Source organism: Zeus faber (genome assembly GCF_960531495.2).
Source record: "Zeus faber genome assembly, chromosome: 8".
Taxonomy (NCBI): Eukaryota; Metazoa; Chordata; class Actinopteri; order Zeiformes; family Zeidae; genus Zeus; species Zeus faber.
In genome coordinates this window covers 19,250,809-19,273,188 of record NC_137195.1, presented here as the reverse complement: position 1 = coordinate 19,273,188, position 22,380 = coordinate 19,250,809, and the positions used below count along the sequence as shown (strand labels likewise).

The 22,380-nt window shown below is 45.1% G+C and overlaps 2 protein-coding genes across 7 annotated transcripts; one reads left to right on the top strand and one right to left on the bottom strand.

The window, feature by feature from the left end:
* Positions 1 to 1,351: 1,351 nt before the first annotated feature.
* Positions 1,352 to 8,157, top strand: tcaim (T cell activation inhibitor, mitochondrial). 3 transcript variants are annotated; one of them, XM_080005435.1, is made up of 11 exons: positions 1,352 to 1,484; positions 3,333 to 3,402; positions 3,529 to 3,661; positions 3,748 to 3,898; positions 3,999 to 4,254; positions 4,365 to 4,487; positions 4,701 to 4,798; positions 4,931 to 5,022; positions 5,107 to 5,339; positions 7,090 to 7,221; positions 7,639 to 8,157. In XM_080005435.1, the coding sequence occupies exons 2-11, from the start codon at positions 3,365 to 3,367 to the stop codon at positions 7,859 to 7,861; spliced, it is 1,479 nt and encodes a 492-aa protein (XP_079861561.1). In that variant the 5' UTR covers positions 1,352 to 1,484; positions 3,333 to 3,364; the 3' UTR covers positions 7,862 to 8,157. The 3 variants fall into 3 exon arrangements, with proteins under 3 accessions (XP_079861561.1, XP_079861559.1, XP_079861560.1); XM_080005433.1 differs by lacking the exon at positions 1,352 to 1,484 and adding an exon at positions 2,127 to 2,218; XM_080005434.1 differs by lacking the exon at positions 1,352 to 1,484 and adding an exon at positions 2,226 to 2,494.
* An 876-nt stretch (positions 8,158 to 9,033) lies between these two features.
* cnot10 (CCR4-NOT transcription complex, subunit 10) lies at positions 9,034 to 22,099 on the bottom strand. 4 transcript variants are annotated; one of them, XM_080004915.1, is made up of 19 exons: positions 22,059 to 22,099; positions 21,061 to 21,140; positions 19,373 to 19,534; positions 19,144 to 19,294; positions 18,881 to 19,020; positions 18,160 to 18,243; positions 17,961 to 18,044; positions 16,975 to 17,092; positions 16,735 to 16,884; positions 16,445 to 16,647; positions 15,105 to 15,226; positions 12,595 to 12,774; positions 12,418 to 12,498; positions 11,999 to 12,112; positions 11,778 to 11,908; positions 10,761 to 10,793; positions 10,532 to 10,659; positions 9,804 to 9,879; positions 9,034 to 9,594 (listed from the first exon to the last, which is right to left on the bottom strand). In XM_080004915.1, exons 2-19 carry the CDS (start codon positions 21,088 to 21,090, stop codon positions 9,434 to 9,436), a joined length of 2,148 nt encoding a protein of 715 aa, XP_079861041.1. In that variant the 5' UTR covers positions 21,091 to 21,140; positions 22,059 to 22,099; the 3' UTR covers positions 9,034 to 9,433. The 4 variants fall into 4 exon arrangements, with proteins under 4 accessions (XP_079861041.1, XP_079861039.1, XP_079861040.1 ...); XM_080004913.1 differs by lacking the exon at positions 22,059 to 22,099 and adding an exon at positions 21,923 to 22,051; XM_080004914.1 differs by lacking the exon at positions 22,059 to 22,099 and adding an exon at positions 21,923 to 22,051 and having other exon boundaries at positions 18,881 to 19,017.
* Between the last annotated feature and the right edge of the window lie 281 nt (positions 22,100 to 22,380).

The following is a 22,380-nucleotide window of genomic DNA, read 5'->3' as shown; positions in this document are numbered from 1 at the left end:
TCAGCGTTCACAATCACCTTAATGACGATCCAAATGACTGTAGCCTATGCTACAAACTATTAACAAGCAACATATTTTTAAACTCTATTGAGTATAATAAAGAACGAGGTGCATTGTTGTGAACAAATTGCCAGGCATTCCTGGCATTTTGTTTGGCATTTTTCTTTCTATTTATATTATAAATAAAAATAAAATGTAAGAAATAATAACTAAAATAAGAATAAAAACAAGTACACAAATAAATGAAACAACAGACTTGTTCAGTAGAATGTTTATACAATAATGTAAAATCAGCCATGAATGTAAAATGAATAAACTTAGAAACCTTAGTTGGATCTAGTTTGGGCTGGATCAATACTTCCAGCTCTTATGGTGATAAATTCCCATTTCATTGCTGTGAACTGTGAAGGCCGAAGACTGGAGAACCTACAGCTGATGCCAGCCGGTGGTAACATTAAGGTCCAGTAGTACTTTCAATAAGTGGTATTAAATACATTTTTAGTGCTCTATTATGAACATGGAGCAATGATTAAGAGTAGGCCAGCCCCTACTGCAGAATGACACCGAATTTGGCAGAAGTTGGGTATAGTCCAATTGTGTAGTACTGGTAGTAAACTAGGCCCAGGTGAAATATAAATGTCAGCATAAGTTAAAAAACGTTATTCATCCCAATGGCAATTATTGCACTGGAGATTGTAAAAAAAAAAAATACAACAAAAAATGGATAAAATCGTGCAATAAATGTAATGTGTATAATGAGTAAATGCACAGACAAAGAGCACCTAATGGAAGAAAAATAACAGTAGGATAAATTGGTGCACTACGAACATCAACTAAAAAGGATATGGCGCGATAGATACTGGAAACGATTGAAACGGTGCCGCCGCCGCTGGCACATGTGCAGTCACGGCCCGTTTATAGCACAACGGGCCCTTGGTGCAGGTCCTTTCCAAACAAGGTGAGGTGAGAAGGTCGTGTTCTCCGGCAAATCAATATTCCATCGTCTGAACCCTGAAAACTACAATTCACAAACCGTCTAAAAAGTGGATAAAGAGGTGAACAGCTGGCTAGCTCGCGCCTACTGTAAATCCATCTGTTAAGGCGCGACAGCCCACAACAGTGATGAACACCGGTTACTTTAGAAGACAAGGAGGGCAGGCAAGGTGATTATATATACATTTTTCATTTTTCAAATCATGGTTTGGACTCGTTACCGCAGTAAGTATTGCAGCTTTTTGTCAATGGCAGAGGGCTACCACGTGGAGTCCGCTTTGGACCACCTGAGCTGTTTAGCAAACAATGCAGTGCCATCTAGTGGACCTAATGGAGTGCCGTAGAAACTGTTATATGTCGCTTGTGAACAGTTTGTAGTATTTTGCGGAATCATTTTTGGGATCGTCGTTTGCGGGTGATTGTGAACGCCGAATGGCACTCGGGGAGAACGTCCCCAAGAGGCTTCTTCGCTGTCACACATTCCTGCCGACGTGAGTCCGAACCTGACCGTCAAACTGTACGGTTCACAAGGACAACGCGCAGCGACGGCCTGACGATTGCTTTGGTCTGGCTCAACTCTCCACCGACGGGTTACGCCAACCTTGAACTTGCTGGCAGACGGAAGGGCTCCCTGCCCTGCGGGGGGCGGGGGACGTGCGTCTTGTTCGCGTTTTTAACGTAGACCGCGTTCAAATAGAGGCGAGTCATGGCGCTAAAGGCTTTACATCACTTTGCATCATGTCGTTGTAGTGCGTTCCGCCAGATGTCCGCGAGGTTCGACGTGGACAAGCGTCGTCGTGCGATTGCCTTTGCTTGAGCCAGAAGTCGTGCTGCTGCGTTCCGCTACGATGGGAGTTGGTCGTTCAGGTCCTCACGTGGAAATGTTGGAGGAAAACACGGAAGCCCGGAGTGCATTTGTGTTTCTACACAATTTTATTTTTTATTTTTTTCTCGCGTGGGAGTTTGGCGCAATTTCAAGTTGTAATGCTAAAAGGAAAAACATGGAAGAGGCAACACACGGCGACCGCCAGCGCGCCCCTGTGACGTCGGGTCGGTTCCTTCGGTGTAAAACCCTGGGTCTGTCCGAATTACCGGGCGGAGGTTGGATTTTCCGAGTGTCCGGGGATAGGGGAACGCAGCACCACTTTCGGGCCGGAGTCGTACGTGCGCGTCGAGGGGCAGACGGACTCCGACGGCGCCGGCCGTGGGTCACGCTGCCGCGGAGGTAAACGGGGAGGTACGGGGGGGAAACGGGGAGTTCCACCTGACGCGGGGCGGCCGCGTTTCACCACATTTTGACCAGCAGGGACAAAACGCGTTCTCCGTGGAGTCACTCGGCATCGCCGGGGAGCTAGCTAGCCGCGACCAGGGTTTGTTATTGTTCAGTTCCACATGGATCCAGCCCGTGGCCCTCCCCTGTTCGGACTCGGGGAACTTGTCTCCACATTTAGAAGGACGTTCACGCCTGGCATCAAACTGCGTTTCCCCTCCCGCTCACTCTGTAAATAACCACCTATTAACACCTATTATTGTTATTATTATTATTATTATTATTGTTATTGTTTGTCATTATTATTGATGCGTGCAAGAAGCCAGGGCTGGTGGGAATAGCGTGTGGGCGTGTAGCGTTTTATTTGTATTCAAATCTTTGGGTAATCGTATTTTCTTTTTCCTGCAAATACAACTTTCCTACGAATATTCCTATTTTTTATTTTTTTTATTTTGTATATATTTGTTGTATTCCCTATATTATTCTTGTTTTATATATTCCCTATTTGAAATAATTAAGTATATTTTATTTTACAGATGTTCTCTTTTACAATTATTTTTTGTATTTATTTATTCATAATGATTTGCTTATTTAGTTCAAGTTTTATTTAAACAAATCTCTCGCATTAGATTGTAAAATACCAAATTGTGAGCGATGTGTCCGTACATCTAGAGAAGAGCAATGAGCAGTATATCTGCTTGTGTATGTATATGTATGAATCCCCGATCTCAATGCGTCTGGGGGTGTGTTCACACCTGGATTCAGAGGCTCTCTCCACTTGTGCCCACGGATAACCCAGCATTACGCACACTATAGTATTTTTAGAGGTTATTGTGCGTAATAACGTGTGATGACATTTCACTGCATATATGTATGACCGTATGTATATGCAATGACAAATAATCTCTTGAACTTGAACACTGTAACGCCACGTGTGAATGTGGCCTATGTCAAAGCTGCTGACAAACCACTGCTAAATACAGAGATCGTGCGTCTCCAAAATAGTACGATCAGTTGTTTCCGGCCGGGCTGCCATGCTGGGACTGAAAATAGTTGTTCTTTTTGACAGGAGAAATGATGCCGTGAATTGATGTGGATTTGATGATGTCTGTTTCCTGCCTCCTGCGCTGTACCACGAGGTGTGAGCTGGAGGGGTCCTTTCTGGAAGGCTTGTTTTCATCGTCTACTTCCGTGCAATGCTAATAATGACAAGTAAGCATCCTGCTCTCCCTCTCTCCACGTTCCTGTCTTTCTGTTCCTTTCAGAGTGGAGAGCAGACATGTGGTCACACACTTCGTACAGCAGAGAGCTCTGTCAGGGGCCGATGCTGTCAACGCACTCAGACCATTTTATTTTGCGGTCCACCCCGACTTCTTTGGACAACACCCAAGGGAGAGGGTAAGCGGAAACTTTGCTGGTTGACAAAAGTAAGCATTTAACCGTTTAATTCAATAGTACAAAACGCGCTGCACCCCCTTTTGCAGGAGGTTAATGAAAATTCACTGAAGAGGCTGAATGGTTATTTGGAAAACCTTCAGAAACCCGGAGCGCGCTCAGCTCAACCAACAGAGCTCACCTTTTACATCAGGGAAACGAAAGATGACAATGGAATGCACCAAGACATCCTCCCAGCTGGTATAATTTCACGAGTGTTTTCAACCTGCGGAACGTCTGTTTGTGATATCTCACTCACAAAGCAACGTCTTGTTTTTAACGCGCTGCCCTCATTGCTCAGGGTTCCGTACAGTGAGATTCACCCTGCGCTCCAAGGACGTCCTGAGCACCGTGTTGAACATCCTCAAGTCGTGTAGTCTGCCCGTAGAGCACATGAAGGGGCTGAAAGCCAGCGCAGATGCCGCAAAGAGACCCCCAGAGGGCGGCGTAGCCTTCTACAGGCCCATCAAGTGGGACAAGACCTACTACAGCTTCACAGGCTTCAGGGATCCTGAGCAGGAGCTGCAGCAGGCCAAGAGAGTGGAGCCCACGCTCAAGTGTGTAGAGGCACAATCCGATGAACTCCGGTTAAAAATAAAAGAGTTGCACGGTGCTTTTGATTGCTCTCGTTTCGTAAGGCACTGACAGTGTTTCCATTCCTCTCCAGCTTGTGGCTGAGGAACAATGAGCCGGAGGCTGCAAAGAAGCACCGCGCCAGCCTCCCCCGGAGGGAAGAGCTCAAGAGGCTGAAGAGGGAACTTTGTCAGAAATTTGCCCTGGACGACATTAGGTGACGATTATTCATTGCTACCGTTTTCCAGAGATGGAAGACTCTAAAATTCTTCCAATGGAGACTAGACCCCGTTCTTTATATATAAAAAAAAAAAAAAACATTGACTTCGCAGGTCGTACTCTCCACTGCGATGACCTTTGACGATGTTTGTACCGCTTGGGTTTGGAGAAAAGCTTCAACCTTGACCCCCACTCCACTCCTGTCCTGTAGGTGGCAACGCAGTTGGGGAGCCACCCACAGATGCGCTCAGCTCCAGAGTCTCAGCCGCCTCTCTCAACAGAACCCCGAAGCCCTGCACAACCTGCGAGGTACGACTGACTGGCAGGCACTGCCTGGAGCTGCGACACTGTGCTCGGTCCTACTCTGGACTTGTCGTGTTTTGGGAGTGTATGTACAGACTATCCCTCGGTTACTTATACCCGGTCATGCTCTTCTTTCAGGACACACAATTGTCTTCACCGACCAATCGGGAATGAACGCCTCGGGACACGTCATGCTTGGAACGACGGACGTCCATCAGCAGTGGGTAAAGGTAATGGTGTCTTGGTGCCTCCTCCCCAATGTGCATCCAGTCGTCGTCGGTCTCGACACCGTCTCGTCGTCATTTGTCCTGCAGCTCTTCGAGCGGCTGCCCGGCTACCGCAGCCTGCAGCAGCAGACGGAGTGGCTCAAGGAGAGGATCAGCCTCCTCTTGGGCGGCGCCCAGGTCATCACCGTGGACCGGCTGGGGCCCGTCCAACCCATCGCTGAGCACTACGCCACCCTCAGCACCTTCCACAAGGGTCTGATCGCTCGACACCTCCGCCTCCACCCCCGCAGCCTCCAGGGCCTCGCCGTCACCCTGGAGAAGTAGGTTGTGGACGGAGGGTGGATGATCTTCTATATCATGCTGCTGTGTTTCGAGAACTTGGACAGGGAAACCTGACTCCAGCCGGGCTATCAAGCGTCTCTCAGGAAGTCGGCCAAACGGCCTAAAAATTCTCGGTGACACTTATTCGCTGCAAATTTTTTTCTGTTACATCCACTTTTTAAACTCAGGAAACTATACTTATTTAATGTGGAGTAACGTTTAATACAATATGCGACTATGCAAATCGCCGGTTTGCCTATTCAGATCATTGCCCCGTCAGAGACAAGGGTGGATAAGTTAAAGAAAAATTCAACAATATTTCCATTTTGTGGCTCAGACTGTCGTAAAAACCATGTCATTCATTCTCAAGAGGGAAGTCCAACTCCTCGCTGAAAGTGAGCGCACAAAGCTTTTTTTATATCCTGCTCTGAGGCATATTTATATCCTGGATTATTTTTTTCTTTTCAACTCCCCATCAAACTTTTAAGTTTGATTGTCAAGACGCTTATATAAATTCTCACGTTTCATGTTATGTGGTGAAGTGACAGTTCAAAGGGGATCCATTATTCAAAACTCACATGTTCAGTGAAGGTGCACATACATACATTTGCGCTCAGATGGCTCAACTAACACACAAACTGTGAAAAAAAACACAACTCAAGTCTTTTTTTTTTTTTTGTGCGCTGTTTATGTCTGGGAGTCAAGTCCTAAAACATGGCGTTCAGTTTTGCTGCCCTGATGCACGTCATCGAGGGCGTCGTTCTAATTCGAACCGCCCTCCATCTGAGTAGCCCCACCCACGGCTGGAGTGCCACCGGACCCGCGAGCATCGAGGCATGGGAAGTGCTGTGTTGGCTGTGGAGACCAGCACAAACCTTTTAAAAGAGAGACAAATTAATATCAACTGACTGACAAAACTGCGGACGAGGGAAATTAAAGTATTTTCAAAATAGTTGTGCTGTGTGTTTCTTTCTTAAATGAAGATAGGCTGCAGATACGCTGTAGGCTGCGGTGCGCAATCAGCTGGGTGTTTCTCCAAACAAAAAAAGTGTTTTTATTGTAGATTTATTTTATTTTTATTTTTTTGTTTTCCGACGTTTACATGAAACATGCGTTGTCCCGGTGCGGTGTCAAGCTTGAAACACGGCAACGAAAATCGGAGAAAACTTCTACGTGAGGCCTTGTAGATCTAATATGAGTGAAGATTCAGCAACTGTTCAAGTTCAAGAGATAATTTGTCCCGGACATATACATACATATATGCAGTGAAATGGATTGCTTATTTCTCGCCTCAAATTTGTGCAGAAACAGATTGAAATCATTTCTGATAAGGCGAAACCCAGCGAAAGTTTAAAGATAAATACAGGACCCAGAAATAAAGCTCAAACCCCATTGGCTCAGAACTAGGGGCCTGGCTGCTCATTTACATTTAAAGCTGTACACAGAAACAGCCCGTTTCGGAACAGGATGTTATAGAGGTATGTTAGAATGGTTAGAGGGTTATTTTCTGCAACAAAATTCAAAAACATGTTTTCGGGTCCTCAAAGACCTAGACGAGGAAATAGGAAAAGGAGCATAATAGGTCCCCTTTTAATAACCGGACACGGAACAATCCTGAAAACTTCAAAAAGAAAAAATAATAGGTCTGTGGGAAACGTATTTGTTGCATTGCATTTTCGTTCCCAATTGTGGAAAATGTTCAAATATCAGATTCACAATTTTTTTCTCTTTCATACTTGACAATTGCAGTGACCGCTCCAGCCCGCGGCTCCATGAGATGGGTCACTTCATCGTCCCTGCAAACTGTGACACTGCAAGGCTGCAGGTCTTCCTCCAGAGCCACGCGGTGGAGGCCAGGGAGCGCATCAAACGCAAACACCAGTGAGCGAACGTTCCAGCCAAGAGTCTTGCGCCGTCGCTTCCCACCCCTCACGATAAATGACACCATGATATAGGGAAGAAATCGGAGAAATATGGAATAATTCATGATGGTGATGAAAGGACATTTTACCCTTCATGTACAGTGTGTACAGTATATTAGGTGCCGTGAAATCCTGAGTGTCTGTGGATAGTCTGATATATTTCAAACCTTCAAATTTTTTATTTTTATCGACACATTTTCCACACTTAACCTACCTTATAGGAGCAAATACATCACCAACGCCACGACTTTTACAAAACCGCTGCTTTGTTTTATTCGCAGAGAAGTGCAAATATATGCAATTTTTAAACATTTCGAAACAAAAATATATGCAGTTATTATACGATCGGATGCCCCCCACCCCCTCCCCACCCCAGGCTGCAGGCGGAGGAGGACACCACGGTGCAGGAGTGTCTCCAGAGCCTATCCCTGCGCGGCCTCTCCAGGGAGCCCAGCGTCAGCTCCAGCCAGATGATCGCCTGCAGCCGGCGGCTCCTGGAGCAGAGCTCGCCCATGCAGGGCCTGCACGTGTGCGTGTCGCACTTCTACTCCGTCATGCAGGACGGAGACCTGTGCATCCCCTGGGACTGGAAGGGCTGAGCCGGCGGGGGAGGTTTCCCCTGGACGTCATGTTCCACAGCAGAGACTCAGGGGAAGGGATTTGTGTTCAGGTTCGGTCCAATGGAAGTGACAGGGATTGAGGTTCTCGTGGAGAATGAAGAACTGGTGAAGTGATTTGAGGTTCATTTGAATCGTCCAATGAGTAGTATTTTAACCTGTTTGTTTGTTTTTTTTAATCAGAGGTTGGATAGAAGAATTGGACGTGCAAGTGCAATAGTTGTGGCCACTGGGTGGAGTTGAACGTTACTTGTCATTTTTGAAATAAAATTATTTAATTCTAAAATAGTTTGTTTCTTTAGTTTGCAGTGCACTCAACAAGTCGAACCTACCGTTATAAACTTGTTTATTAAACTCCCGAATTACTAAAAATGACTTCCTATGTAGTTTGGAACATTTGAATGAAACAAACCTCATTCTGGACGTTTATTGAATATTGCGAAAAAATATTTCGTATGAGGTTGTTATTGACCTTAGTCCTCTCGTGTGTAACGACGTGATTAATAAACACCAATTATAATATAGAAAATATAAATGACTAATCAAAATCAGAAAGTATAAAAACCTTTGTTTTTGTATTCCTGGCACATGAAATGACTTGACCAGAGTTACTGAGTTATGGTGTCAAACTGCTTTACAAGTTGGAGCTTTTCTGTCAGGTTCAGTTGGTTTTTCTGGATCGCTGTAGTTCCTAGAAATATATTTTTAAATAACAAACGCAATGAAGGGAATATGTAGCCTCATACTTCGCGTTGTTTTGAACCGCTACTTTAAATAAAACGTAAGGGGATTGCCCGCGTGACAGCTGTCATTTTAGACTGTCCTAATTGTGATCCTAGTATGGAAACAGAAGTATGTTGCCTTATAAATACTGTAAAAACAGAAGGAAAATCCTATTTATACAGTCCAATTATTAACCCTATTGTACAACTAAATACTTTTTCTTATTGGGAATCAAACTAGTCTGATAATTCAGTGAAATTTATTGCCAAGTTGTACCTTTGTTACCATCAACTCAAGTCAAAAGTATCAAATTTCAGGTTAATCTTGTATCAGCGTGTATTTGATATATATTCTACAGAGGTTTTACAACTAAAATATCATTCTACAAATCGCTGTTATAACCTCATACAGTCAAATAATCACAGCTCCAATACTGTAAATAAAATTTATTTCCCCCCCATACTTTGCTTGCCACAACGCAGAGTCAGACAATTTACATCATATTAACAAATTCCTCAGTAACCAAGAAAACTCAGAATGATCCCAGTTTCTACCCAGTCAATAGACAATGCTGGTGGTTAAAAAACAAAATACAGGACTTTTCTCAATTCATGATGTGAAGAGCTTCACTGTTCCAACCACTGTGGACTATTTTTTTTTTTGCATTTCACACTTAAAAAAAAAAATAAAATAAAAATAAGGACCTACAGTTGTGGGCTATATGGCTGATGGTTCTGAGGGGGAGCAGCATTATAAATAATATTCTGGTCTCACAAAAGGGGTCCGGGGGAAGAATGCGCGTAACGTGGGTTTGTCGTGCCGGTTGGGGGCTCATTTGCGCTGCACTTGTGTGAAGGACGAGGGCATCTGGATGGGCTGGACAGACTGGAACGCCGGCGCCGGCTTCTTCCGCGTGTCAGGGGAGGCCGTCTGGAGCGACGCCGGGACGAGCTGGTTCCGCTTGATGATCTGCAGCGCCAGTTGTGTGTTTCCTGCGGGGGGGGGGGCGGGGGGACATGCGAGACCTCGGTCACGCCCGTGCGGTGCGTCAAACATTAAAAAAACACGTCGCTTTCGCCTTGCCTGACGCTGACGCGGTTTGACGGTTGAAAATGAAAGCAATGAGCTCCATATACCCAGCGCTCGGGTGGCTGTACCTCAAACTCAAACATGGTATCACATCGGACGAGCAGATTCTCACCGTTCTGCAGCTCCAGGTACGCCCCCAGCAGAATGGCTTCGGGGGGAATCTCTGTCGTGTTCACCATGGACGCAGCCTGAGCACAAACACCAGAAGCAAGCAGACTTTATCGAACCCAGTGAAAAGCAACAGAAATATGCAGACAAGAGATAATGTACATATAGAACGTTTTACACTTTAAACAAATGTACGAGAAAAATAAAATGTTCCAGCTGATGTTATTCAGCTAATATGCGCTAGGAGAATTCATAGAATGAAGTAATAAAAGAAGACTACGCTAACAGCTAAGTTATTGAGATAGAAAATCACATTTCCTTGAGGGGGAGGTTAGTGTGGATATTCACGGCCCTCCCACTAACGGCCTCCGTGACAAATTGTCTTTCTTCCATTTCCTTTTTATTTTGGACTGGGAGCCAGCACCACTCATTTTATGCGTTACAATTCACGTTGAGGGCATTGGGAAACAGGCTGAATGAAGCTGAATAATAATCTTCCGGTGCTTTCAAAACCGGTTAGAGTGTGGATATTCCAAAATGCATATTAGGAAGTTTCATGTAAATTTGAATCGCAGAGGCTGCTTGTATTATATCAGCGCAGGGGGGGAGCGGCTCCAAATTGATTATTTAGAAATGATACATTTCAACCCTGTTTTCATTAAAACGATAATAGATCAGTCAGACTTCCAGAATATCTCCTATAGGGTATGATAAATGACTGGTTTTGGGTACCTGGTGTAGGCACGTGCGCGCCTTCTCGTACTCGCTCCTCAGGCAGTAGGCGCTGCCCAGGTTGAACAGCATGGTGGCGCGGGCCGAAGTCACGCTGCTCGGGTAGCACAGGGGCGTCTGTTTCCCTGCTGCACGCACAGGCACACGCACACACACACACACACTTATGAAGGGAACCGTACCGGTAAGAAGCAAACTGATTTGAGTGTGAGATCAATGCTCCACTCACAGGACTCCACGGGCTCGTCCCCTTTGTCTGATCCTGAAGAGAAAAAGCAAAAACACGGCGTCAGCCTTGCGGACTGAACCGCCCCGGCGGACGTTTCTCAACCGCGATAACTCGAGCGCCAACGTCACGGGCGGTGGCGCGTCACGACCGGTTGCTCTGGGTTTCGGCGAATCTCAAAGAACCATGGAGGAAATAAAAAAATATATATATGAATATTTCAATGGTTTGACGTCAACTGTCATTTTAACCTATTGATAAATAACATTTAATTGTTAATTACAAGTAATTTATTGAATTTAAAGTCTTTTTTAAATGTTTTTAACTGGCATAGTTTTAGGCATTTATAATCCTCTAACACCTCATATTGTCATCATTGTATGCGTTTTATGTGTATTTCACCCTGTTTTATATACACTCACTGAGCACTTTATTAGGAACTCTATACTAATACTGGGTGGTGCCTCCCATTCTCGGCCTTTCCGTCCGCAGAACCGCCGCTCCCTGGATGTTTGTTGCTTTTCGAATCCTTCTGAGTAAACTCTAAGAGACCATTGTGCGTGAAAACCCCGGGAGATCAGCGGTCACAGAAACACTCAAACCAGCCCGCCTGGCACCAACAATCATGCCACGGGCGAAAACACTGAGATCAACCCTGATTAGATAATTCCATGAATAAGTAGGTGTACATGTGTTCCTTATTAAGTTCTTAGTGAGTGTACGTGCAGTACAGCTAGAGACGTACGTACGTGTAGAGATGTGTACTCAGCAAGCCAAACTCATTTCCCCTTAGGGACATCTTAATATATGTATAGTTTTCACTGGTTGGTTATATTGAACTATGTTTCTTTTGACAACGCTGCTGAATGAAAAGTCGCTTGTATTACACGAAGCACCTCGCAGTCAGACATTTGGTTCTTTAGAACTAGGTCCAGAAAAAGCTTCATGTAATGTGGTCACTTTTGGAAGGAAAAGGAGGGAGGTGGCGGTTGATGCATTGGGTTTCCCGCGTTTCCTGACCTTGGTCCTGCTCGCTGGTCAGCACCCCGAGCGACACGTCGGTGACGTTCTCCGGGTTGAGGTGCGCGATCGCGTCCGAGATCCTGTCGAGGGAGATGAGCGCCTCGGCGGCGTAGAGGTGACCCAGGAACCTGGAGGGAGGAAAGCGCGCGTGAGCGAGGCGAGGAAGGCGTTGTTTTAGTTTAAAAAGGGGCGGAGGGTCAAGAAGAGCGGCTCCTTACTTGAGAGATCCCGACACCTTGGTTTGGTGCAGGAGCTTCTCGGCGTGGTTCAGGGCCATGAGGTTGTCCCCCAGCGCCAGCGCCACGTAGGCGCTGCATGCCAAGATGGAACACCTTCCGGAACAGGAAGACAAGCCATTTACAACCAGGGTTTTGTGTGGCTCCATATTCGTGTTCTTCTATTCACATGGGGTCAAGAGATCAACTGTTTCTTCATTTTATCGAACAAGGACAAGATTCCCAGCACATTGTAATTGCTATAATTTATTCATGCTTGTTATTATCAAATGCATTTGCACTATGTTTATAAAATAAGTCAGTTATGAAGTTCATATTCAGGTGCAACCCAATGCGAACCCTTACTTTCTAAAAAGACTAAATAATGCCAAGTCGGCAAAGACCCCATTGAAACAACCAACCTCAGGTTCTCCACCTCTTGTTTTCTGAGAGGTGATGATGGAGCTGCAGACAGGAACTTGTCTGCCTCCTGACCCTTCCCGCTGGGGAGGAAAACCAGGAGAGGTTAATTAGAGAAACAGGACTTGAACGTGAACATTAATGATTGAGCCAGTGTGACGCGGTGAGCACCGCCTCACCTGCAGGCGTCACTGTTTTCGCTGCCACTCTCCGTGCTCCCTGATTGGCTGGAGCTCTTGGAGCCGTTCTCGGCCTTGGTGTCCTGCTGCTGCGTCTCGGGGAGCAGCAGCAGGGCGTTCCGAAGGCAGATGGCGGCAAACTCCATGCTGGCTACGGGGATCGCAGCCGACTGGCCCTCACTGGGTACATACCACACAGTATAGAATGGACCAAAACGTTTAAACCTGGTCTGTGTCCCAAAATGTCACACTATGTAGTACATACATGTTGGCAGTAGGGCTGCAGATTTTCCTCTATAATCCCATTCAAGTTTGTATGCTTGATTATTTTTAATATTCAAATTTTGAATGCTCAAATTTAGTATCGGGGGGGCGTTCACACGGCTCCGCAGCTCCAATCAGAGCAATCTTTTCTACAAATTAAGCAAATAAAAAAAAATCTTAAGAGATTGATTTCATTTACTCCATTTCCTGCTGCTGCTCTGTTGGGTAGCAGATCCCAGATTGCTCCTGAAAAGATCCAGCCAGCGTTCTCACGGTCCAGTAGCAAATGCTACCGTCCGCCATTACTGTCCGACACGGTGGTTGGGAACCTCTGCACTCGAGGACATTCCCTTGATGATGATCGGGTTTACTTCCCACTTTCATCCCCACAACAGTGGAATTACTGGACATTCCGGTCACAGACGCACCTTCCCTTGTACACAGTGAAACGCTGGAGGGGAGGGAGACGCGCCGGTGCGTCTCTGCCGATGTGGACTACGTTACCGGGAATACTTCTCTAATGTGCGTTCACTGTGCAACAAACCGGATTAACTTATTTTGAACTTTATGGTTCATCACATGTGAATTGATTCGCAATTGTTAGCCGAAACATTTATAATCAATTATTCATAATTAAAAAAAAAAAAAAAACAGAATGGAATGGCAATTTCAGCATTCGAATCGTGATATTTTTTTAAATATTTGATTTCTATTTGAATTTCGTTCCTGCAGTCCTAGTTGGCACTGACGTCCTACGTGCTTTGGTGTGTGAGTGAAAATAACGATGGATTATTGGACTGCCTCTTCCCAAGTTCAAGTCCCACTGATTTGGCATGCCAAATTATAGTATTAAGTCACGTACTTTTTAAACACTATTTCTTCATTTTGAAGGACTTCAAACAAAAACACAATCAATTTTCAATGTAATTATTAATTTAAATATAATTATATGAGTATATCTTAGGCTTGGGCGATTGAACGAATATATTGGCAAATGGCAATTGGCTGAATCCATTGGCGGTTGTTTTTTAAGGCAATTTTTCTTTTTATTTTTCCAATGTAATGACGTGCAAAGCACAGTTCAGAGAGTGCGTGCATTAACCGCGCCCGGGGCTTTTTTCCCCTGTCCGGAGAAATCCTCAAGAAGAATAAATAAATCACCATAAAACCCGTTTCCAGGTCATTCTGAAACAGAATCTCTCGCTTTCTGTCTTCCTTTATTCGGTTCAGATATTGGAGGAACAACGCGGCAGTGCAGAGCGCACTCAGACACACAGACACCTGGTACCGAGGGCTGGGAAGTCCCGGGGAAGCCGCAGCCACTGCCTCCTTCTCCAGTGAGCATAGACGCAGGGCGGGCGTCGGGCTTTCTCCAAGATAATTACACGATTTGATCCTTTTATTTTGCTTTTAATACGCCTTATTAAGCGGTTGTTTTAACCGACCCTTCACCCTGTGGCCGGTGCGCCGTCCCGGACCGTGTTTGCAAAGACCGCAAATTATTTCTTATACATCCTTCAGCTTGCATTCCATCATTGCAATAGAGATATTCACGAGGGAGGTGGGGCTGGCTCCCTCTGCCTGGCTCTCACACGCGCATGAAGAGACCCCACTCTGAGTGACAATGCAAGGCGAGCGCAGATTGCGCCCCAATCGCCCCCTTTCCATGCGTAACGTGCAGAAAATAAAGCAGTGTTTACTCTGCGGTTTCAGTTTTTCTCTTAAAAAATAAAAAATATCTTAACAATAACCATCCCTATAAGTCGTGCCCCGTTCCTCCACGCCCCATCCCCACACTGTTTTAAGTTGTTTGATCTGGAGGAATGGGGCACGGCGATCGGGCGCACAGAGAGCCGTGTTCGCGCCCATGTGATTCACAGATTTAAAAATATATTTATGATTCCCCTGATTTAGAATTCCTCATTTTATTCTTGTGCATTTCGTGAGCTTATATCTGTTTTATCCGGTTATTGTAAGGCACACTGACTGAAAAACAACTGCTCGACTTGAAGAATCTCAGTCGACTGAGGGGCTTCCGACTGATGATTAGACTCGTTGACTTTCAGGGAGCAGCTCTAAAAAAAACAGACTTTTATTTGGAGAAAAGATCGCTCTGAATGGAGCTACGGAACTGTTATGCAATGCCACCTCCCCAGTCTGCAGCGGCAACTGTACACACACACACCCCCACACACACACACACACCCCCACCACCACCAAAAAGTTGTTAAGGAGAGTGCACTGACCTGTAGATAGTGTTTTGCGTAGACTGTGATGCCAGGACAATCTTGCGATGGTAACCTTGTCCAACGATAGACTGAACTATGCCCTTCTTGCAGGGTAAGCCCTTGCTTTCCTGTTCTGAGCCCTTTGGACAGAGAAAGAAAATGTTTAATGCGAGAGCGGCTTGGGCACAAACATTCACATATAGGGAGGTTCGTGGAATTACAAACGGTATGACGATATTATCAGGATAATTGGTTTCCCATACGATAATATTGCGGTTCTTTGTTTTTGCTTTACACCAAGTACTTTTCTTCATCATTTGACTGCAGTAAAACGTTTAAACCCCTTTTTTCCCCCCCTCTATTTAGGCCCTCCGTCTATACAGAGCTTAAAACGCTGATGTCATACAGTCAACTTGTGCATTTCCGCATGCGCCAGGAACCTACGAGCGAGGGCCGACAACCAGTTTGTTTACGTGTGGTCGGTACATTTTGGCTTAATTACATGCTTACAAGTAATTCAATGAGTGCGCTGTGTCTCCATTAAAAGTTTAAAAGTCTCCAACTTGAGGAATCGCGCCCATACAATTTTGTGAATGATGAACATGGTTGCTCGCTGTACTGTTTTTGCAACTTTTTTGATAACGCTGCTAAAACACTAGTGTGGGAATGTGGATTGAAAATGTTTTGACACGGAAAACGGCGTTTTTACATATATCCACATTAGTGCGGAAATGGCCTGTATCTCACAGCTCTAAATGTGAAAATAAAAAAAACAAGAAGTGATTATTGGCGACTGGATAAGATTTTCAGATATGTCGTAATCCGATACCATCGCCTAATGAATATCCTTTGAAACGCGCAACATACGACGTTCCGTAAAGAGAGGCCACGTGGTAACCAGTAGAAGCAATAACACTGTGTGAGCGGTGTCTGCAGTGTGGTTATTTAAGACCACACAGTGCAAATGCAACACAGTGGAACATAATAAATGCAACATGAGTGTTGGGGGGGGTACTGAGAAATTTCAACATAGCAAACATGATAAAGCACTTGCAGATTTTTGTTTTCTTAATGTCAAGTAATATTTGAAAGCTTCTTTCAACTTTTTATTTTATTGAAAAGAGCACCTAAATAAAAGGAAGCAGCATTACTATACAAGTCATGTTGTGGGCTTTGAATTTGGGCTTTGAACGGTTTGAGGATGATTATTTATTTTAGATGGCTATCATGAGCAAATTAACAGCTGAGTGACAGACGAAAAAAAAATAAAAATAACTGAACGGAAGGTTGCAATATCGGTATTAGATCGGAAATGAAAAACTGGTATTGTCCCGTCCCCGGTACGAAGTAGTTCTTACCCCTTTGTTTGCAGCGATGCAGCATTCTGCCAACCGTAACCATAGCCGAGGGTTGGAGTGGTATACCTGAACCGCCTCCATCAAACACTCGAAGGCCGCCAGGGGTCGACCGATGTGCAGCAGCTGAATCCCACAGTTATACAGCAGCTCGTAGCGCTTGTTTGCGAGGAGGGCACACATGGGAATCCCTGCAAACTTCTTAGCTGGATGAAAAGAGAACAACACGCTTCATGACGCCTCTCCAAATGATGCCAAGCGGGGAGGAGGGGGGGTAAATACTTTTGACTCACATTGCCCGTTGCTGCCGTCCCCCAGCTGTGCACACGTGTGGTCGTTCTCCTGCAGGGCCTTCTTGAAGTAAAAAATACCCAGGTTGTGTTTCCCCATCGCAAAGTGTATGCAGCCCAGGTTGTTCCAGAACATACATCGTACACATTCACCTGCGAAAGGAGAGGTGGGATCTTGGTCATCTCATCCAGTATATAAAATCACAAATCCTCTTAGGCATCTCCCCCCACACGCTATCACACCTGTCTTGATGGCCCCCGGGTGCTCCGCGATGTTGGAGCTGTTCAGCAGCTTTACGGCTTTGCGGTAGTTTCCCCTCAGGTACTCGAAGTTGCTCTTCAGAAAGAGTGAGGGTGCAGACTGGCAGGGCAGATGAGAGACGACGGGTCAGAGCGGCGACGGACGCAAGGTGCTCTTTGAGCGCCTGTGACAACACCCATCCCCAACATCCGCTGCCTCTTAAGGCGTCCACACATAACACCACTTTTAATATCCCGACGGCGCTGGGGTGTTCACACTGGACGATACTTTCTCACATGTCTTGCGGACATAGCGGTGTTGAAACTACACATTGCATGATCCACGCAAGACTTGACGGAACTTCGGTATTTTTCCATGTGACTACCAAGAGTAAACAAAATATGCTTTATAATAAATAAGGTTTGCTGTTTTGCGCCGACAAAATTAAAAAAAGGGCATTAGAGGAGGAGCAGGTAGGGAGACGCAGACTGCATGAATCAATCCTGCAGAGAGATGGATGTAAATTATTATAAATTAAGTCCTAAAAAGTGAAGCGCAATGAAAATACCAAAATATTCCTTTATTTTAATCCACATAACATGCATTCCGTACATGCTGCTATATTACTCCTCCTCCACCGGGTTTCCCCTCGCCCCTGTCTTGCACTCCAATTGGCTGTAGCTCATCACAACAGTTTTCACACTGCAGGAGTTTGACTCCCCGACAGGTCCAGACATCTAGCCTGCAGGCAGTTGCTCGGCTGCTGTGAGGCATCGGCAAAGGTTTGGCCATCTCTCGAATCGCGTCTTTGAACAGTTCACACAAGCAATTGTCGTTCAAGGGAGCGAGCACTGATTTGTTGGTGATAAATTAAAAATAAAAAAAAGTCCGGGAGTGAAGAACCAGGCTACAACGGTGTAGTCTGTCCTCGGCTTTAGTGAGTCTTCGGGTCGCATTTGACAAGAGAAAAAGGACTTTTTGCACTTACATTCCCTGCTGTGTTCATGACGGACTTGATCTCCCTTTTACATGCCTTGGAGGACTTCATCTGAATGTAGGCGCGCACTTTGTACTGGAAAAAGGGAAACCCGTTAAAAAGCTGGGATATAAGGCAAAAGACAAAAAGCTATTTTTATTTCCCTTCATCCAACCTCAAACAACGACACGTTTTTGGATTTAAAACTCACCTGGTGCATCTTTGATTTGGCTGCCTCGATCATGGCCATAAGATCTGCCCTCTGGCTCGACCCGTCCTTGTTTGAATTATTGCTCTGAAAAGCATAAAAGCCACGACAGTACGTTATCAAGTTCTACTTCCAAACAGGCACATTTTTCATATATGATTGTGCGGGAAGCCATCGGCTTAAGTTTGACTGAATAGAAGAAAAATACCAACAAATACCTCTTTGTGCTTGTAACATTAAAGCTTCCTTTCACTACTCTTGCCCATGATAATAGCTCCAGGAGTCATGAGTCACTCCAAAATATTCCCTGGCCAAGCAGCCTAAATGTTAGTTACAAGTGAATCCGAGCTACAATATTGATCGACGATAAATAATAACAATAAAGTGGATAAATCACTTGAGAAATTACAAAGATGAGATGCGATTAGACTCAACTCATCGTCGTTGCACAGAGTATAAGTACTGAGGCAACGAAATGCATTTGACCATCCTAGTAATTGACGCATCTAGGAGCAGGATCCCGGGATTGAGCCGGGAAATCTACCGATTACCATCCGACCCGCTCTGCCTCCCGAATATGCCCTCCAAAATAACCATCACGTCAATTTACAAGTCACATCGTGTCTCATAAGGAAAAAAAATAAAATAAAAGAGCCCCAAATGAGAATAATATGATTTCACGATTCAAACGGCTCGCCGCAGGTTTTAACTCTTAAACCCGTACCTCTCCTTTGACGTTCTTGTTGTTGCCTTGGACGGAGAGTTTGTCAAGCATGGTCAGGAGGTGGAGCGCGTTCTCGGGCTGGAATGTGAGCAGGTACAGGTCCACCAGCAAGAAGCAGACGGCCTGAGCAAACTTCTCTTCTAGGAAAAATAACACAATCAGGCAGCAGCTGCGGCGTTGAAAGGCTCCCTAGCGTATGTGTTTATCTTTCCTAACATTTGGTATTGAAACAACGGGACTTTGCCCAGACGGCTATTACATACCAAATGGTTCCAGAAACTGGTATAGTTTCTCCACTATTGAAATCGCCTCGGAGTACTGCCGCATGTGATAGTGGATGATGGCTTGATTGTAGTACAGGAAACTGTTTTCAACGTCATCCAAACCGTCAATGTCTTCCACGGACGTGTGAACCTCAAAGGAGAAAAGACGGTGTATTTGGTGTATTTCCTAAACAAATTTGCTGGATTAGAAGATATGCGGGGGGCTTACCTGGTTTTTCATGGCCATCAGAGTCTGCTTCAAGGTCATTGTTGTGGTTTGACCACTTTTGTAGAATTCCGTGATGGCCTTGTTCATTGCAATCTTGTAGTCCTCCTTGTTCACCTCCTGCAGCGTCTCCAGGTGTTTGATGGACTCATCGTACTTCCCCGCCTGTGAACACACACACACACACACACACACACACACACACACACACACACACACACACACACACACACACACTTTTCAAACACTTTCAACTTTTACGCCACAAAATCTCAGAGAAAACATCAATACTTTTACTCTACTACGTTTCTCTGCTTTATCTGTAGTTATATTTGAAAAATGTATATATCGGGACTCGTATACATTTGTAAATTACTATGACACCGCCATCTATGCTATATTTTTGTCCTTATTTATTTGAGGCCTTATCTGCAGAAAATAAATAATAAAGTGGCACCGTAGTAACCTATTATAGGCTATCAGGGCACTGAATATGACTTTCTACTTTTTAAGGATGGGCATGCTTCGTTGAGGACTAATTGATTAGTCTTCTCGGGCAGTGACTTCATGATTAATGAGTAGCACACACATCACGAGAACCTCTACTAAGTGTAGCACACAGAAGAACATGCTTTATGAGAGAATGTTGGGGGCAAGATGGAGCAAAGCGTTGCGTTATTTTACGCAATTTGAGAAAAAAGTAAGAGTGCTCGTTGTGTGGGATGAAGCTGTCTTACCACGGTTCTACTACTGAACGGTGCTGAACAATTGATCGAATTCAAACCAACATCGCAATTTAACAGAACGCAATTTTCAAATCGCGAATCCTGCGATTGAAGTTTTTATTTTATTTTTTTAAATGTTACACAATTAAACCAAAAAGGCTGTCCAGGGCCGGATCTTCCTAAAGGGGAGATAGGCGGCCGCCTAGAGGTCCATCCCAGGGGGGGAAGCAATCAGGGCAATCAATCAGTCAATATTCTACTGTGATAGAATTCAATAGTGAAAATAAAGACATGTTATTCATATAAATTCATGCACCAATTCATCTAATTTCATCAGGAAAGAGCAGTTTATATGTTGACTGTATCCAATGTTGTGTTGGTTATACCATAGAATGATTTATTGCTGATAAGAAACGTAAAAAAATAATAAAAATCGCATACTACATCGCAATATTGGTCTTAAATAAATCTCAATTTGATTATTTTCCCAAATCATTCAGCCCTACTACTGTGATGCCGAGTCATTTGCGATTTTCGCCATTTTCATTTCGTCATCTCTGGTAAGACTCGTTTGGTCACTCTAGCACCTGGCCTATTTGGAAAAACAAAAGAATGATTCTAAATAGGACCTGTTCAATTATTTATGTTGTTATATTATTTATGTGCTGTAACTGTTTTTATGTGTGGTTAATGGTCTATGTGTGGGTTGATGACGTCACGTCTAGTCGACTAATTCTCATTCTGAAATTGTTGTTAGTTGTCGGCCACGAAAAAAAAAAAAAAGAAAGGAAAAAAAGAAAATGCCCATCCCTAGTTATTTTACTTACTTTTTTAGATTAAGTACATTTACGAGTTGTTTTGTTTTCGGGTATTTGGAAGTTAAAAAGTAGCCGTACTTCTTCCACCGCTGCTTATGAGTGAAGGTCAGTTCAGGGCCGACTCTCAGTCCATTCGCGGATGACTTACCGTGAATGCTTCCAATGCACTTGCTGCCATTTCTTTCTTGTGGTCTACGATCCCAGGCGATGATGAGGTGTCGTTTTGCTCTGAGAGAGAGAGAGGGAAAGAAGGAAAAGGGGTTTGAAAGGTTCGGCTCGTTCTTTTACGATACGGTTCCCGACGAGCCACTCACTCAGTAAAAAGGAGTCGCTGGGTTTTCCTTCAGTTGCGTCTGGACTTAAAAGAGAGAACGGCGAACGAGGGTTTAATTTCATCAGCATTTCCTTCTGTCAAAATAATTGATCTCGGTGGAAGAAATGCAAAGCCTTCGTCCGAAAGATCTTCCAGACAAATTCTCGCTCCATGTGTAAATTTGGCCGGGAAATGCACAGAGTGGCTCACACAAGTCATTTCCCGCTGTCGGAATGATTTAGGCTGGTGAAAGCCATCGCATTTGAATCCGTCGCGTTTAACATGGACTTATGGAAAATTGTTCCCCGCCCCGCCCCCCCCCCCCCCCCCCACATGAATTCAGTCCTCGGCAAATATTTTCAGTTTGCGAGGAGATGATTTTGCCGCAGTGGCCACCGACTCATTTTCAAACAGTCGTTCGCGAGCGTGGCATCACTGCTCGGGGGTAGTGCACCGGACGCCCGACAAGCATTTGGTGGGAGGTCGGCGTGAATAATATCCACGAATAACAGATGCAATCGCCCCCAATCCGGGCGTAAGCTCGGCTGAAGTCCCCCCCCAAGAAAGTGCAACCATATGTGTTCGCACGGGAGCGCCGTGGCTGCATATTTCTTTCAACAAAACAAACCCGAGCACTTAACGTTTAGGGGGCGACGCGTTAGCTAGCTAGCCCGCTAACGATCGCCGGGGAACTCACCTGTACTCTCCGCCATCTCTCCGAACTTCTTTAAAGAAAGGGGGGCGGTGTTACACTGTTAACCAGGCGGAAACAATCCACAAATACCTCGGATCGACGACGCAAAGCACACGAACTGCGCCCAAACGCTGCTTACCGAGCGGCTGACACGGGGCTGGCTGTCCGCTCCAAACAGATCCTGCTTCGGGAGGCGCTGACAGTTGGCGGCCGAGGACTGCGGGACGCTACCGCCCCCACGCGGCCTGGAGGGCGCGGGACACCGACGCTGCCTTCCAGTGACGTCGAAATTCGGAAAAATCCAAACTCCTACTCTGAGAGGGCGCAAAGGAATGACCGTTGGATGCATACAGTAGATATTATGGTCTGCTATTAGATAATGATAAAATACTAAAAATAATATGTATAGTATTTGGCTTTAGTATTTTCAATTGTTATTATTATTATTTGGGGTCCAGCCC